Source organism: Pogoniulus pusillus, chromosome 2 (genome assembly GCF_015220805.1).
Source record: "Pogoniulus pusillus isolate bPogPus1 chromosome 2, bPogPus1.pri, whole genome shotgun sequence".
Lineage (NCBI taxonomy): Eukaryota > Metazoa > Chordata > Aves > Piciformes > Lybiidae > Pogoniulus > Pogoniulus pusillus.
The window spans coordinates 49,900,193-49,915,513 of record NC_087265.1 but is presented as its reverse complement, the minus strand read 5'-3'; the positions used below and the strand labels follow the sequence as shown (position 1 = coordinate 49,915,513).

The window sequence follows — 15,321 nt, the reverse complement described above, 5'->3', positions numbered from 1 at the left end:
AGCTGTGTAGATAAAAGAGACTGCTTCAAGAGTGGAGGATGACTGATTTTTCTTGAACCAGGGAGCCAATGAACAGGGAGAAAGAAGTGGTCTTCACTGAGCTGGCAGCCAGAGGAGGGGAGCAATCTTCTCAAACTAGAAAAGCTCACAGGAAAGCCTCTGCAGGTTCTCTTTCATCAGTTTCAAAGGCAGCTGGATTCAGCAAATTCCAATTTTTTTTTATCTGGTACTACAAAAAAGCTTGGGGAAAGGGTCAGGTTGATTCAGAGTCAATTTATGGTAGTATCTGGGCTATCAAATGAGACCAGATAGCCATGGTCCTAGAGATGCCTTAATGCTAGAGAGAAAATAGAGAGAATTTATAGCTGTCTAAGAAAAGAAGTCCACGGAAAAATGGTATGAGGAGGGATACAGGGTCAGCATCCCTCTAAACCGAGGCAGCCCCTGGTCTTCAGGGCTCTGTTTCCCCATTAGGAAGCTCAGACTTCACTGAGGACCCTAGACTACAGCAAAGGAAACATGACCCTGCAGGTCACAGAGGACAGGTGCTGTGAATTATTCAAGTCAGACCCTAGCAACCCACAGGCCAGACCCTAGCCCACAAAAAAGGGTTTCTCCAACCAAAAGAGGCTCTGCCAGTCCAGTGGCCTATTTTTGACTCTTCTGCCCATGAGACATTCTCTGGAGATATAACCTGCATGCCCTCAGTCCAGCCACTTGGCTGGTTTTATCTGGGAAGGTGTAATGAATTACTCAATTCATTAATGCAAGATTAGATTTTTCCAGAATTAATATTGTTTATTAGTTTTGATCTTCAGAACTCTTGCCACCCCCACTACTAATTTGAATAATAATGAGTTCTTCACACGGTCATGGAAACATACAGAGCAATAACCAGATCTAGAAATAACTAGCAAGAAATATAAACCTTCACTGAAGTGGAAAGAAGGCTCCTGTGGTCAATACACTGCTTGCCCACTAGATGGACTCAAGGAGCAAATTCCTGCTTATGGCAGAAGGCAATGGTGAATTACAAGAGACTTTAAGTATTTACTCACAAAATTATCTCACAACTCATGGGGCTGGCTACAGCTTTAGACAGTACCCAAATGCTTTCAGGGAATTCTGTTACTGTCTTGTCAGCTGCAGAGGCTTCTGATTCTTCCCAGGTTTCACAGTGCTGGGGAAAGGATGCAGCCAATCTCTGACTTGGTCCTCTGGATGATCTGTGTATCTCCAGGACTTCTTCTCTTGGCAGGAGACTTTCAGGTGTAGACAGGATGTCCTGTGATGTGCAGTCTTAGCACAATGTCACACTGGCTATACAGGCAGACCGTGTGGAGGCATTTAGAACCTCCTCCTGGTAAACCTGAGGCAGGCAGTTTTCCAGGCAGTCCAGGATGCACTAAGGCAGTAGCAATGGCAGCAGCAGGCAACAGGCATAAATACAATGGCAGAGCACGTTGCATTTACCTGTGTATCTCTTTTTACCAATGCAGCCTGAGACTAATGGGCCTTTGGACACAGAATAGCCAGTCAGAATGGCAGTTAGCCAAGCTTGACCATATTAGGTGAAATCATAGGCTTGCCTTGCCCAAATTTGGGAAAAGCACAAGGCAGGCACAAGCTAAGCGTGTGTACCTTGTTTACAAAGCAAGGAGTAAAACACATCTGGGCAGGCCAAAGTCTCTAGACTCAGTGGCTCCAGGTTCTTTGTCCTCTTTCCCATGATTGCCTCCCCTCACAGCAGAAGGAGGGAGAGCAGAAAAACATGTCTGGGCAAGCCAGCACATGCATAAGCCTATTTTGGCCTATCAGGCCTACCACGACAGAAGCAACATATGAGGCTGATAAGCATGGGATTTAATGATTTCAGAAGGCGCGACTACAAGTTTGCCACAGCTGGTCAAAACCTGGCACATTCGAGCACTTGTAGTGCTGTCTCTGAGCTCAGTGCTGGCTATCAAAACCCTCCAACAAGCAAGGGCATCTGAGGGCTCTTAGCCTGGGCTGATGTCCAGTTGTCTGCTGGATGGCTTTGTTACACAGAGCAGTGCTGCACGCAGCTCAGCCCCAGCAGAGAGTTTTGGCTGGACACGCATTCAGGAAAAAAGGTGGCCGGCTTTGTCCATGTGGAGAAACACTGAAGTGTGTTGACAAGATGGCAAAGTGTGGTGAATACATCCAACATGACAGCAGTACACCCTCTTAAAAGTCACTTAAAAGACCTCGAGGACAACCCACGAGATTCCAAAATAGCTTTGGGGTTTTGGATCACTCGCACTTTAGAAATTAGCTGCTGGTCGTGCAAGATGTACAACACAGACAGTTCCATCCTCATTTGGGAGCCAGCAGTCAGGACCAGCCAGCTCAGGCCATGAGGGGATGTTTAGAGCGGGATGGCAAGATTCTAGTAAGAACAGCATTGAGAACCCCATTTCCTTACACAGAAATGGGTGAACCATTTCGTTTGCAGCAGAGCTGGGGTGTGCTAACTCTTCTGGTCCTCCCAGGATTTCATACTGCATCTCTGCTCCTGACCTAGTATGTGGAGGGTGAGTGTCCAAGCCACTGCTGGACGCATGTTCTGACTGAAAGGACACCTGAAGTGCTACCAGCAAACTGCTCACAAATGGCCTCTCATTTTGTAGGTCTGTTCTCTGCATGGCTGGGCTGTTCCTTGTGCCTTGCTGAAGTTGTGCCATATGGAGCAAATGCTTCTACGTCTGTCTGTGTGTCTGCCTGACCGTGCAACCCAAAAGCTTCCTGCAAACAATGCTCTGCAATCATCATTTTCATGAATTGGTGCTAGTCTCCAATATGGGCTTTTCTCCACTCTTCCCAGGTTGTGTGCTTTTCCCCCTCATCTCTCAAAGCATAAGGAGCCATCACCAGGAACTTGGAACTGGATAACTGCTGCTGGGCAGAAGGTGGTTGGAAACAATTGCAGGGTTATGCTCTGCATGTTCTGTCTCTCCCATATGTGACACTGGGGATCCTGGGCAGTTAAAAGTGTGACAAGAAGGGAAAAAAAGATCTGTCTTTCTCTGCTTTGTAGCCAGCTAGAGTTTGCTGGCTTGCAGGGAAAGAAAGGGCAATAGCACAGGATCTGAACAGAGAACCTGGGGTTGAGCACCCTCTCCTAGCAAATCTACTCTGCAATGAGGGGACCTGGAATCTGTAAAAAGGTTTAACCTTTACTCTTCTTCTTAAGGGAAGCTGGGATGAAATCCTGAACCTGAATCTCAACTCAGCCCTGTGGGATTTCTTAAAAGCAGCACGTTTGTGAGAGCCTGCATGCAGGTGGTGTGCTCATGTCTGCGTGAGCAATTCCCAGGGGAGCAGCAGCACTCCCGGGGTTGTGCCAGTCGCACCTTCTTCTTGCTGCTTGCCTTGTTTTTCTCGGGCTGACAAGCTCCTGACTAATGACAGTCACTGCTGCTTAATCAGGAAGCAATTTAAGGATAACCTTTGCTAATTAACCAGCAGAGAGAATAACGAATAAACTGTGAAATAGCTAACTGGCTTCAGTGTCCCCAGCCAAAGGGTCTATCAGCTGTGAGAAAATGACATCTGGAATAAGGATTGTGGCTCCAGACTGGCCCCGGGACAGAGCAGTGGAAAGTCAGAGATGAGAAGTTATGGTGCTCCTCAAGATCTTTTCCCTGCCTTGTCCCCAGATGCCATTCTGGTCACACAGGTGGGATCACAGCTGCCCGGGAAGGATAGCTTGATTATAATCAAGCCCCATGCATAATTAAAACCTTGGGAGACCTTTTTATTCAGAACTTCAATGGAAATATGAGTAACTAACTTAAAGTGTTTTACAGAATCACAGAACAGCCCAGGCTGGAAGGCACCTCAAAAGATGGTCTGGTATAATGTGTTGTAGGAAAGGGGGCCCAGGTGTGGTCATCTAATACCATGCCTGGAAATCGGGACCCCACCGTGTCCGTGGGGGGGTGCTCAGTGATTGATTATCTTCAATGTGAAAAATTCCTTTCTTATATTAAGATAAAACCTATTCCAGCATAACTTGCTGAGCAGCATGAGGCCCAGTATCGATCCCTGAGGGACTCCAACTGTTACAGGCTGCCAGCCTGAACAAAATGCATTGATCGTGGCCTTCTGCATGTGGCCTGTGAGGCGATTTCCTGCTCACCTCATGGACTACCACTCCGGTCTGTATCTGGCCAGCTTGTCCAGAACGAGGCTGTGGACAACAGGGGCAAATGGCTTTGCTGAAGTGCAGGTAAATAGCCACTGCTCTTCCTGCATAGAGAAGGGAAAAGAAGTTACTTTTGCCATAGAAGGTTATCGGGTTAGTCTTGGATTGTTTGCCTTTAGTAAACCCATGCTGGCTTTTCCCAGTCAGCTGCTTAATTTGGTTTGTGAGAGTTTCTAAGAGGACTCATTCTACTACTTTCTCAGGGACTGGGCTGGAACTGTTGGTCCTGCGCCTCCTGCCTCCTCTTTTGGGCCCTTCTTGTAAATAGCTCAACTATTCACCACCTTCCACTCCTCAGGGACATGCCTTCACCTCCAGCCCTCCTCAAAGGCAGCAGTTTTACACCGCTGCCAGCCACTGCTCCTAACGTCCCTCCTCACTGCTTTACAGCAGTGCTTTCATCCTTTCTTGTGCCCTGTCTCGGCATTTTTATTCCCTCTAAGGGGATAAAAGTAAAGGATTAAAAAGTGAGGAGACCTTTAAGGGTGATGTAGTGACCCTCCTGCAGTGAGCAGGGACCTCTTCAGGCAGCTGAGCTCCATCAGGCCGCCTGCCCCAAGCGGGCAGCCTTCACCCCGCGGGTGCTACGCGCGTCCGCGCAGCGGGGAGCGCGGCTGAGATGGCGCCGCGGTACGGACTCCATTTCCCGGCGTGCCGCCACAGCCTCCCGGCGCCGCTCGGCGCGGCCGGGCGCTCGGCCCGGCTCTGCTGGGATTTGTAGTCTGCGCGGCTCGGCGCCTCGGGGCGCCGGCCCTGGTTTCCGCCAGCCGGTGGGTGTGCGGGCCTGGGCGGGGGACAGAGGCAGCTGGGCTGCGGCTGAGCCCGGGCGGGCTGCGGCTGAGCCCGGGCGGACTGTAGCGAAGGCGCCGAGCGGTGAGGAGGGGCCGCGGCTTGCGGTGTAGGCCCTGGGGCCCAGTGCCGTGCGGTGGTGCTGGGCCTCTGTGAGGCGGCGGGTGGCCCTTGAGGGCGGTGGGAAAGACGCAGCCTGCGAGGTGGGGACCAGGACCTCAGTGGAGTTTGGGACTGGGGAGCCTGCTGCGTGAGAGAGGAGCAGCACAAGAGATGTGCCTCACCTCTTGCAGGGTGATGAGGGAACTAGGTGTGAGTGCTGGGTGAGGCCGGCAGCCCCTGAGGCAGGGAGCAGGTGGGTGGAGGCCAGCGTCGGGGAGATGCGCTGAGTGCCAGCTCCCTGCGTTCTCAGAAGGGCCTTGGCCCGAGAGTGCACCGTCCGCAGGGCAGGCGCTGGCGCTGCCTGTCGCGCTTCAGCATGCATCCGCAGCATCCCGTGAGAGGAACTGGAGGGTGATCAGGAAAGGCGAGACGACGATTTCCTAAGTTCTGGCGGGATTTGCAGAGAGGAGTACTGAAAACTGTGGCAGAATAGAAGTCTCCTTTCTGGTATGTTTGATCTGTGTGGGAGTGGCGTGCAAGGCCCCAGCAGTAGCTGTCAGCATATGCTTGCTGATAATGGCCCAGCAGTGGTCTGACAGCTTTGCTGCACTACCAGTTTTTGTGTAGGATCAGTTACAGTAATACCCAGACACTAATAGTAGTGAGTTATTAATATGATAGGAATTTAGAGGGGTAACAGAATTTAAACCTCTTGTCTCTTTTTGCTGTTTGTTTTGTTCTGATGTTTTGTGGGTGTTTATTTTTCAGATTAGCCTCTATTCCTGGAAAGCAGCAGGTGCCCCTGTGATTAATTCTCAATGCGGTTTTGATTCGGATTTATGAGTTGAATTGCTGAAGATGTCTTCAGGCCTTACAGAGGAACAAAAGAAAAGAATCGAGGAGAACCGACAGAAGGCTTTGGCTAGGAGAGCAGAAAGGGTAGCAGCTCAGAGAGGTGGGCAGGCGGGGATTGGTGGACTTCAGGTGAAGGAAGAGAGTTCAGGCAGGCGGGGAAACTTGAAGGAAGAAAACGATCATGTCCAGTTCATTAGACAGCATCAACAGAATCCAAACAGTCTGGTGGAGCAGAAGAGCTATCTTCAGAAGGATCATAATCATTGCACTGCAAACCAGCAGATGGCTGGCTCACGTGGAGAGCAGCAGCAGAATTGTTCAGAGGTCTCGGAACAAGCAAGTGGCGTTAAGCAGTTCCCTACAAACATCTCAAATTCTCTGAGCTATTCCCATAAACACTACTTGGATGATGGTGGTCAGGAACATGGACAAGCTTTAATTAATCTTGCTACATTCCAGCAGCCCAGATGCTACCCGGCTGTGCAAAACCCTACACAGCCATCTTATCCTAGATTAATTGATAACGGGCACCCCGATGGTAGTAAAGATTTGCAAAGTCAGAACAAATCTGCTATAAAATATGTTTTGCCACCAAGCAGCACTACCCCAAGCAATTTGAAAACGCTGATAAATACAAGCAGGCCAAATGAAAGTGAGGGGGGAGGTGGTGCCTCTCAGGCCAGTGGTAGGATGCAGAAGCTGCTAAGCAATGCTGGTTCAGGCTCTGCCTTTGAAGCTGCCTCTTGCAAGCAAGCGAGTAGTGTTACAAAAGGAAAATGTGTGAAGTATGGAGAAGACCGATTCCAGGTTGAAGTAGGGTATAATGCTGAACTCCTTGCTGTGTTTAAGACGATACCAAGCAAAAACTATGGTAAGAATTAATTGTTTGCTCATATCTCTTTTATGTTTGATCAAAGTTTCAGCATCTACTGCAACTGCTCTTAGAAGTGCAGCTATTGCTGGAGCAGAATATGTGGTATTAATAAGGGATTGGAAAAGTAAAGACAGCTGAAATTGGAAAGAAATTCTGGTCATGAAGAGCATGAACTTGGATTTAGCCAAGGAATCATAAGCCCTGCTTTATGAACAGTGATTTGAGAAGTTTAGTGATGGCAGCTGTCAGTGTCTTTGGGGCATGAAGGAAGAGAAGTTATTCATAAATTGGTGTGGTAAAATGTGTCACTTCAGCTGTAGTTCAGAATTGATGAGCTGATTCTGTTAACTGAGTTACTGAGAGCAGTGGAGTCTCTGTCTTTCAGCTTGTTTCTGATCTTTTCTCTCTGCCTTTATTTGTGATGTTCTACTTTTCTTTCCCCTCCACGAGTTGCTGCTCTCTATGAATGGCTGCTGCATTATTCTTCTTGTAGTGTTCATGTGCTCTGTGTTTTTTTTGGTGTCAACGTAACTGTGAACTTGGGCATGTTATTTTTTGGATGCATGTCGGTTTGCATGAGTAGATTGAATTCTCTTCTACCTTGTATGAGCGTTTCACAACAGCACTTGTTTCTACCTCAAATGGTTCATATTCTGCCCTGTTTCAGATCCTGCTCTGAAAAAATGGAATTTCAGCCTGGAAGACTACAGCTGTTTCAGTAAGTAAATGGATTGTTGGATGATGAAATAGAATCCAAATTTTTACCCCCCTTCCCCTGCTTTCCATGATTATTACTTAGCTTTGTTATTGACTACAGCAATAAAAATAGTGCTACTCAGACATTACACCCATCTTTTTTGTAACTAGCTCATAACACTTTGAATTAATTAGCTAATTATAAATAACTTCATTTTTCATGTGATCTAAATGCCAAGCATTGGTTTAACTTTCTTCTGCTGTTGCTGAAATTTTCAGCAACCAACAAGCCTGATCATAGGAAAAATATCTGCTCTGCAGGTAATTCACATAAATCTGAGCTGGGAACAGAGTGTGTTCCACTGGCTGATGTTTAATTTCTGCATCTGATCATGCATTTTCTTGTGTAAACTTTTTTTTATAATTTGGTGAGAAAGGGAAAAAGAGTAATTCTCTAAGACTTTGAATAAGACTGAAATTGGATCTGCCTTTATTTACTTCTCCTTTTTTGGCGTAACAAGGATGATTTTTACCTTTTTTTTCCTTTCCTGTCATTTTATTCTGGAAAGATTGAGAGAGGATAGAAGCAAATGTTTCAGGTAAGCTTTCCCAAAGCATGTTGTGTTGAAGCAAGTGATAAATCACTATTGATTTCAGTGGGAACAGAATTAGGCCTGTGTTGAGCACTTTGAAAAACCCACAGTTGAGTGCTGGTATTTTAGCTTCCCATGTGGGTTGCCATACATCTATAATTTAAATGTTGCTGGTTTGCTTGAAGTGAATCAGGTACAGATAAGAGCAGAGTCTCTGCACCAAGGAGCTTGCAAATGGACAGGATAATTTTTAGAAATCAGACTCTTTTTTTTTCCTTAAAACTATCAAATATATGAGTTCTCTGTGGAAAATTCCTGTTGACAAGCGAAGATAGTAGAACAACATGGTACAATAGTGTCGCAGGAAGAAGTACCCTCAGAAGAGGGAACCAGCCTCAAAGTGTCTTAGTTTGAAGTCTTGTAAGTGTAAAATAATTATTTTAAAGCTTCCCACTGTTAATTTTGATCTTCAGAACAATCTTGTCCTGTGTAACATTCTTTCCCTGTACTATAAATTCAATATGCAGTCAAGCCTAGAAATAGATACTGAAATAAAATAGTAACAGATTTGGCTTTTTCCAGAGTCTCTCGTGGAGGTGCGATGTAACTGGGCAGTGCTAAACCAGTAGCATCTGAAGACCCTCCGCTTGGTGCCTAGATTTTGTAGTCTTCTGCTTTAAAAGTGACTTTCACTTAATGCTTTTAAGATTTTTCTTTGAAATAGAAATCTCAGATGCATGGGTTTATTCTGGAAGTCACTTGTTTTACAATAAAGATGGATGAAACCTAAATGGCTTATTTATTAACTACTTAGGAAGAAAGTGCCTGATTTTTTTCCTCCCTTTTCTTGCCTTTTTAAATCTTACCCACTGACCTTGCATTGTGTGTGGGTTTTATTTTGCATAACAGTAAATTAGACTACTTAAAAAAAAGCAGAGGGTCATGACGTGCAACTTGGTGCTCAAAGGACTGGATTCACTTGAATTTAGTCTGAACAGCTACTGGATAGGGGAGGTTGTCTCTCTCTCCAAATACATGGAGGCAGAATATGCTTAGTGTTTCCCTGCTCTTGAGTCCGATGGATTCTGAAGATGTTTATGAATCTTTGTGTTCCTGTACCTGTGAGTTGGAGCCTTGGGGAAGATAGTCAGCACTATTTTAGTACTCAAAAAAACACAAGAAGAAATGGTTCTTGTTCCTTAACCCTCAGAGTTCAGCTGTAATAAAGAAAACATTCGGATGTAGATTGGCAGAGGGACACAGGGGAGAGTGGCACGTTGTAAGTGTGGATAGCTGTGGTCTCAGGCTAACAGCTATAAAACACTGTCCCTTTCCTCCCCATGCTGTGGCATCATGGCAAAAGTGGTTGCTAGCGATTAGTAAGACAGGAGTTCAGATGGCTGGGGGAAGTATAAATCTGACTGTAACACACAGCAGAATTAAGGGTAATGGATTTAGATTGTAACACAGGGAATTCAGGATTTTGGACAAGATTCCTTCTTGATATCATTCTTACAGTACTGTGAATACATAGCACTCCTCCTAGGTGAGATTGCATATTGGACATTGACGTGAGGCACAGGGCAGGTATTTTTAGATCCTTCTCTCTTACTGTTTGCAGAAGCACCTTCCTATCTTTACAGGCATGTGCTACTGATCACCATGCCTCTGTCCCTCTGACTTTGTGAGTGACAATGCTGTATGACTGAGTGTACTTTACTGCTGCATGTGGGTTCTACAAATTGGTTCCCCTTGTGTTGTAAGCCATATTTTGGAATTGCTGACAGGGAGCCTAGTGCAATGGCAGTGCTGGACAGGCCCTTGGTCACCTACTGTCACATGTTCCCGCTGCCTCTGCTGTATTTCTTGTGGAAAATCCCACCACCCTGCTCCTCCAGGCCGTCAGTCTCTCTATTATTTGTCCCTGTGAGTGAAAGTGGGGAATCATCTTTTCTTTTTAAACTTTAGGGTGCACGAGTTGCTTGTTACTCTCTTGTCCTTTCTCTTCCCAAGGCATCACGTGCATCTTTAGATTATCTGTATTCTTTGTGTTTAATTCTTTTCTCTGTATCTCATGCTTTTCTCCCTAGTGGAAGCAGCAAATCGACTTTCCTCAGTAATTCTGGCACCACTGGAAGGGGAAAATGCAGTTGGCTTGGCATCAGCCTCTCTTTTTCTTGGCAGAAGGGCTGATGTAAAATCCCTCTTGAAGATGTGTAAGAACTGGAAGAAACCCTCAGCCCTCGTCAAAGGGAAGTGTGTGCTGATCTCTCGCTTGCGGTTTGAGGTTGATATTGGGTATTCTGCTGAAGTGATTGGAGTGTTCAAACAGATGACTTCCAGAATTTATGGTGAGTCTCTTATTGTTTCTGCTTTATTCTAATGATGTTGAGGCTGCTCTCAGAGTACCCTGAACGCTTCAGAGGAGAGAAATTGTAAGGCTACATCCTACTGAAAAAGCATGACAGGATGTGTTTTGGAGGAGATACTGAGAGCTATGCTCTTGGTACAGTGTTGTATCTGTGTCTTGCACTTTATTTTGTGCCAGAACATGTATTCTTCTGGGCTCTGTTAGCCAAGGTGATATTTCAGGTCTCAGCTTGATTACATTTACTGTTGAGGTGGGATGCTGATAGTTTTCCAGCAGCATGGAGAACGTGTATAAGCTCTGTATCATCAAATACAGCTGGATGTTCTCATATTTCTTCTGCTTTATTGTGGTGTATGATGGCTGCAGCTGTCTGAGTAGATTGAGTTTACTAGCAGTTCTAGTGATTTTTGAGGCAAGTGGGACTAGAGAACACTTCCTAAGTTGGCGTTAAGACTTCAGTGGTAAATATCATGTTTTCTCACTCATAATGAGGCACAGAGGTGATGAGGTGACATGTACATTGTCACAGCAGGCCAGTGGCTGCATGGGGAATAAATCCTGGAGCTCTTGTTCTTTGGGCAGGATTCCACCTGGCTCATTGTGTCTTCAGCTGACTCTGAATTCACTCTGCTTTCCCTGGACATTGTAGACAGATGCTACCCAGGAGGAAACTTGACAGACAAGTCTGGTATTCGTGTTGTATTTTGGGTTTTGAGGAATTTCTTCTGTACCTTCCTGAGCATGATACCTGTAGGGTATAGACAGACAACTGAAAGCTGTTGTGCTACTGACTGAGGTCAGAGTTTGTTGGTTAACAGATAGGAACCTTCAGGCATATTCTTCATCTCTTCTTGGAGTGAAGAGAAGGTGATTGCCAAAATCCTGGCACAAGTGATTTCGTTATAATGGGTCATTAGGGGAGCTGGCCTTGTCTTGCTCTGGTGATCTCACAGCTTCTATTATGTGTGCTCATACTTTTAAGTCTTCTTCCTACTATTTGCTTAACATGAAGGTAAACAGGAAAACAGAAGAAGATAAGAATTCTGAAGTACTTCTGAAATGCAGAGGATATGACTGATTTGCCATATTCCAAAAGACAGACTTCAGTCTTACAATGAACAGTCATAAGTGGTTATTTTTTTAACTATTTCAGATGTGAACACCAGAAAATGGAATTTCCTGCTGGAGGACTATCCCAAACTGAGTGAGTAGCTGTGTTTTCCTGTTTTCTAGGAGGCAAATGAATTCTGTTTTCATTTCTTGGGCTAAGCCTTTTCATTCTGGGCAGATAAGTTGCTAATGAACCATGAAGCAGGTGTCTTCCTCTTGTCAGACATTTACACTGTTTGCCCAGACTCAGAACTTTATATATGTGTGCTACTCATGGCAGTTTTTTAAGGGCTTATCAGGAGAGTGATTCTATTTTGTCAGGTTCTGCACTGAGTTTCTGTGCCATTTTTTAGAGCATATGTGTGTGTTTACTATCACAAGGTTCTGTTTATTGCTTGTAATGTCCAGCAGTGCAACTCGAACTAAGGAATTATGTTCCTACTTGCTGAATTTGAAGAGTTTGGCATAGTGGCTGCCAGACCTTCCTGTCTTTACAGAAAAATTGTCTTACTAACTCTCTTGTGGTGGACTCCCTTCTCCTCAGTGTCCCCTTGCCCCCTTTTTTGTCTATATCAATTCATAAATAATCACTTCTTGTTTAGAAAACAAACACATACCAGGCTGTTTGGCTTCCAGTATCGAAAGTAGTGTGCACAGTGTTGTGCTGGTTTTTTTCGCATCCAGCGAACTTTGGTTTTCAAGCCAGAACACTAGTTGTTCAGGTCAGCTGATGACTTTTATAGCAACCAGCTCAGCCACAATAACAGTATGTGTGCTGTCTAGATGATTTTTATCACTCATATGTTAGTGCTGGTAGTAATGACTTTGCAGGCAGCATGTAACCCCATCCCTGGAGATACTCAAAGTGAGACTGCACCGGGCTCTGGGCACCCTGATATAGTTGAGGATGCCCTGGCTGACTGCAAAGGGGGTTGGACTAGATGACCTTTGGAGGTCCCTTCCAAATCAGACCATTCTATGATTCTGTGTAACTGCTAAGTTTGTAATTCAGACTGCCTCCATAGCTGGGTTGATTTTGAAACGAACAAGAGGTGCTTGTTTCTCTTGTAGAAGTTTGTAAATCTGCTTGGAGCAGAGGCATTCATACTTCACTAAAACACTTTGGTGCTGGCTGATGGATGCTTTAAAGAAAGCTGAGCAAAAAATCTTCAGAAGATGGCATCAGATTTTTGCTTGCAAGAGGAATCTAAACACAGTGTTGCTACAACGTTGATTTCTTTGTAGAAGTTGACCAACAGAGTTCTGTCTTGATGCATCAGTAATGCTGTTGAAACTGACTCACTGAACTGAAATGTGGAACTGTGGGTTGTTCTGGGTTTTGTTATAAGGTGGATGCCCCTTTGCAGAATAGTCTAGTCTCAGCAGCACACTCCTAGCACGGCTACTTCTTAGCTTTTTATGTTAAGTTTATAGAGTGCTTTGAGATGAATATCACTATGCAAGTCCTAAATATTATAATAATTATTTATCATACCACTTGGCCTGCTGTGTTTGTCTTGTACTGATGTGAGAGTGTGTAGCTGTGGGGTTTGATTGGAGTAAGCTTTAGAAAGGTAACAAGCAAGGTGCTCTACACGTGTCTACACTGTTAGAGAGCTGAAATGCTGTTGCATTTTCTCCAGCATGGACTCCTGCTTCCACGGGTCACCAAAGCACATGTAATAGTGTATATCCTATGTTACATGTCTTAATGACATTGCAATGGTTGTAGGGCTCAAAGCCATGTTGCCTTGTCGAAATGCCAGCTCTTGAAAACAAGTGAGTGTGTCTTGGTGGAGACTATTATGAAACTCTGGGGTTTGAATGTTGACAGGTCCTGATTTTGTGGTTGATCCCTCACAACTTGCTGGAAGGCCATTTCATATGTGCAAAGGGCCAGATCCTGTAGCAAGGGCTAGGCAGTCTGCACAAACACGATTTATGTCGGTCTCTTGGCAGTTGTATACATCACATGAAGTATCAAGAGGATGATAGATTGAAGGGAAGCAAAAAAAATTTCCATAGATCTTCTTTCAGAGTGTAATTTATGAGGGCATTTGAGGCTGATAGCATGTGCCTTTTTGAAGAGGACCATTTTTTTTGTGCCTGTTCATCTACCTACGTCAGAATAAAAAAAAAAGAATTTTAAAAGGCTGCTTGCCATTTCCAGCAGAGCTACCTGTTAGCTGGGAACTGTTTGGAGAGGTTAATATCTCTTTGCCTAGCTGCTCAGTCATCTTTATAGAAAGGTCACTTCAGCAAAAGATGTCTGTTGGATGAATCATGCTGGTGGCAGATATATCTTAATCAACTCTTCTGGCTCATGTAAAGAACAATAGCAACAGAATTATCAGTGAGCAAATTGTAGCAATTATACCAACACATAGCTCAGTCTGTGATTGTAATAACAAGCTTGTGCCATACTTTGGGTGGAGAGGGTTCCTGTGATTGAAGAAGGATAAATTAAACTGAAGGGTTTTTAAAAAGTTTGGTCATTACCCAACCACAAATGGAAATCTTTTCATATGCATATTTCTTGAAATGGCTTTCCCCCTTCATATGGCAGGGCTCCATCCTGCTGCTTTCCTCTTGGAGATAACAGGAATAAAAATACCTAACTGAATTCTGCAGATGGGTTTACTGCTGATAGTGTGAATTCTTACTTCAATTATTTTGCAAACAGTGTTGTTTTGTATCTTCCTGACCTCATAAACAGACCAACCACTAAATGTAAAAAAAAAACCCTAAAAGCTGCTTCCTGCACTAAGGATCTGCGCACAAGCGTTTGTGTTCCTAGTGCAGACCTATCTTTTGGGCTTGGTGATTAAACATGGTTTTCTCATCCCAGCTTGCTGTACATTCTGTACTGGTGTTTGTTTTCATAGAAATGCACAGCTGGATTAAAAAGAAATACTTTTGTCTTTTTTGGGATGGGATAGAGATGCTGTTGGAAGGAACTGAAAAGGGATTGTTCAGGAGGAGAGTTGCTCTGATGCTTTGTGGTTTGTGATGCACTAGTAGCAATAACCTCTGAGTGATGGCATCAGGCTTTTGAGCTTGTATAACCAAGTCTGAATATGAGGGGAGGAGTTGTGATTCATCATGTGGTTCTGAAACAGACTTCAGGAAAAAGGCCAGGCCAACTCTTGTGCATGATGCAGTGGTTTCTTGAGCTGTTTTGGTGTAGGAAATAATATTGTTGGTGAGGTTGAGGGTTAGGCCCTGACACCCATCATGTAAGTTGTGCGTATGTTGCCCCTTCTGATAATAAACTACTCTGTTCTTTGCAGTGGAAACATTACAAAGCTTTGTGTCAGTAGAAGTGGAGCCACTGCCTGAGGCAGTAATACAAACCTTTGCTGCTCAAATAGAGAGATCTACATCACAGACAGACACTCCTGATGCTGACCTTTCACTAGTGGACTCCAAAATCGTGTCAAGTCTCATGCCTTTTCAGCGGGAAGGTGTGAAGTATGTCCTTTTTGCATGCTGTTATGAGTTAGCTAGCTTTCTTGACCAGAATCGTGTACGTTATGTTGTTGCCCAGGCTGCATTCCTTTGGGGGTGGGAGGGTGTTTTTCTTTGAGTGACACATCTGTTTCCAGCTAGCATTCCTCATCATGAGTCAGGAGGAAAGTAGCATTTTGCTGGTCTCATAAAACTGTTCAAATGATGCATATCTGATCTCCCTCTTGTAATTCAG

General features: G+C 44.8%; 1 protein-coding gene and 1 long non-coding RNA gene across 3 annotated transcripts in view; one reads left to right on the top strand and one right to left on the bottom strand.

The window, feature by feature from the left end:
• Window positions 1-772: 772 nt before the first annotated feature.
• On the bottom strand, window positions 773-5,056 carry LOC135187152 (uncharacterized). The gene is made up of 3 exons (XR_010307213.1): window positions 4,706-5,056; window positions 4,163-4,272; window positions 773-1,369 (listed from the first exon to the last, which is right to left on the bottom strand). It is a non-coding gene; the product is annotated as an uncharacterized LOC135187152 (long non-coding RNA).
• SMARCAL1 (SWI/SNF related, matrix associated, actin dependent regulator of chromatin, subfamily a like 1) overlaps window positions 5,052-15,321 on the top strand; it is a 36,502-nt gene continuing 26,232 nt past the window's right edge. For both annotated transcript variants that reach the window (XM_064165580.1, XM_064165578.1), the window contains exons 1-6: window positions 5,052-5,101; window positions 5,888-6,845; window positions 7,516-7,566; window positions 10,228-10,488; window positions 11,662-11,712; window positions 14,909-15,089. In XM_064165580.1, coding sequence (XP_064021650.1) covers window positions 5,978-6,845; window positions 7,516-7,566; window positions 10,228-10,488; window positions 11,662-11,712; window positions 14,909-15,089 — 1,412 coding nt within the window. In that variant the 5' untranslated portion in view covers window positions 5,052-5,101; window positions 5,888-5,977. The remainder of the gene's footprint in view (window positions 5,102-5,887; window positions 6,846-7,515; window positions 7,567-10,227; window positions 10,489-11,661; window positions 11,713-14,908; window positions 15,090-15,321) is intronic.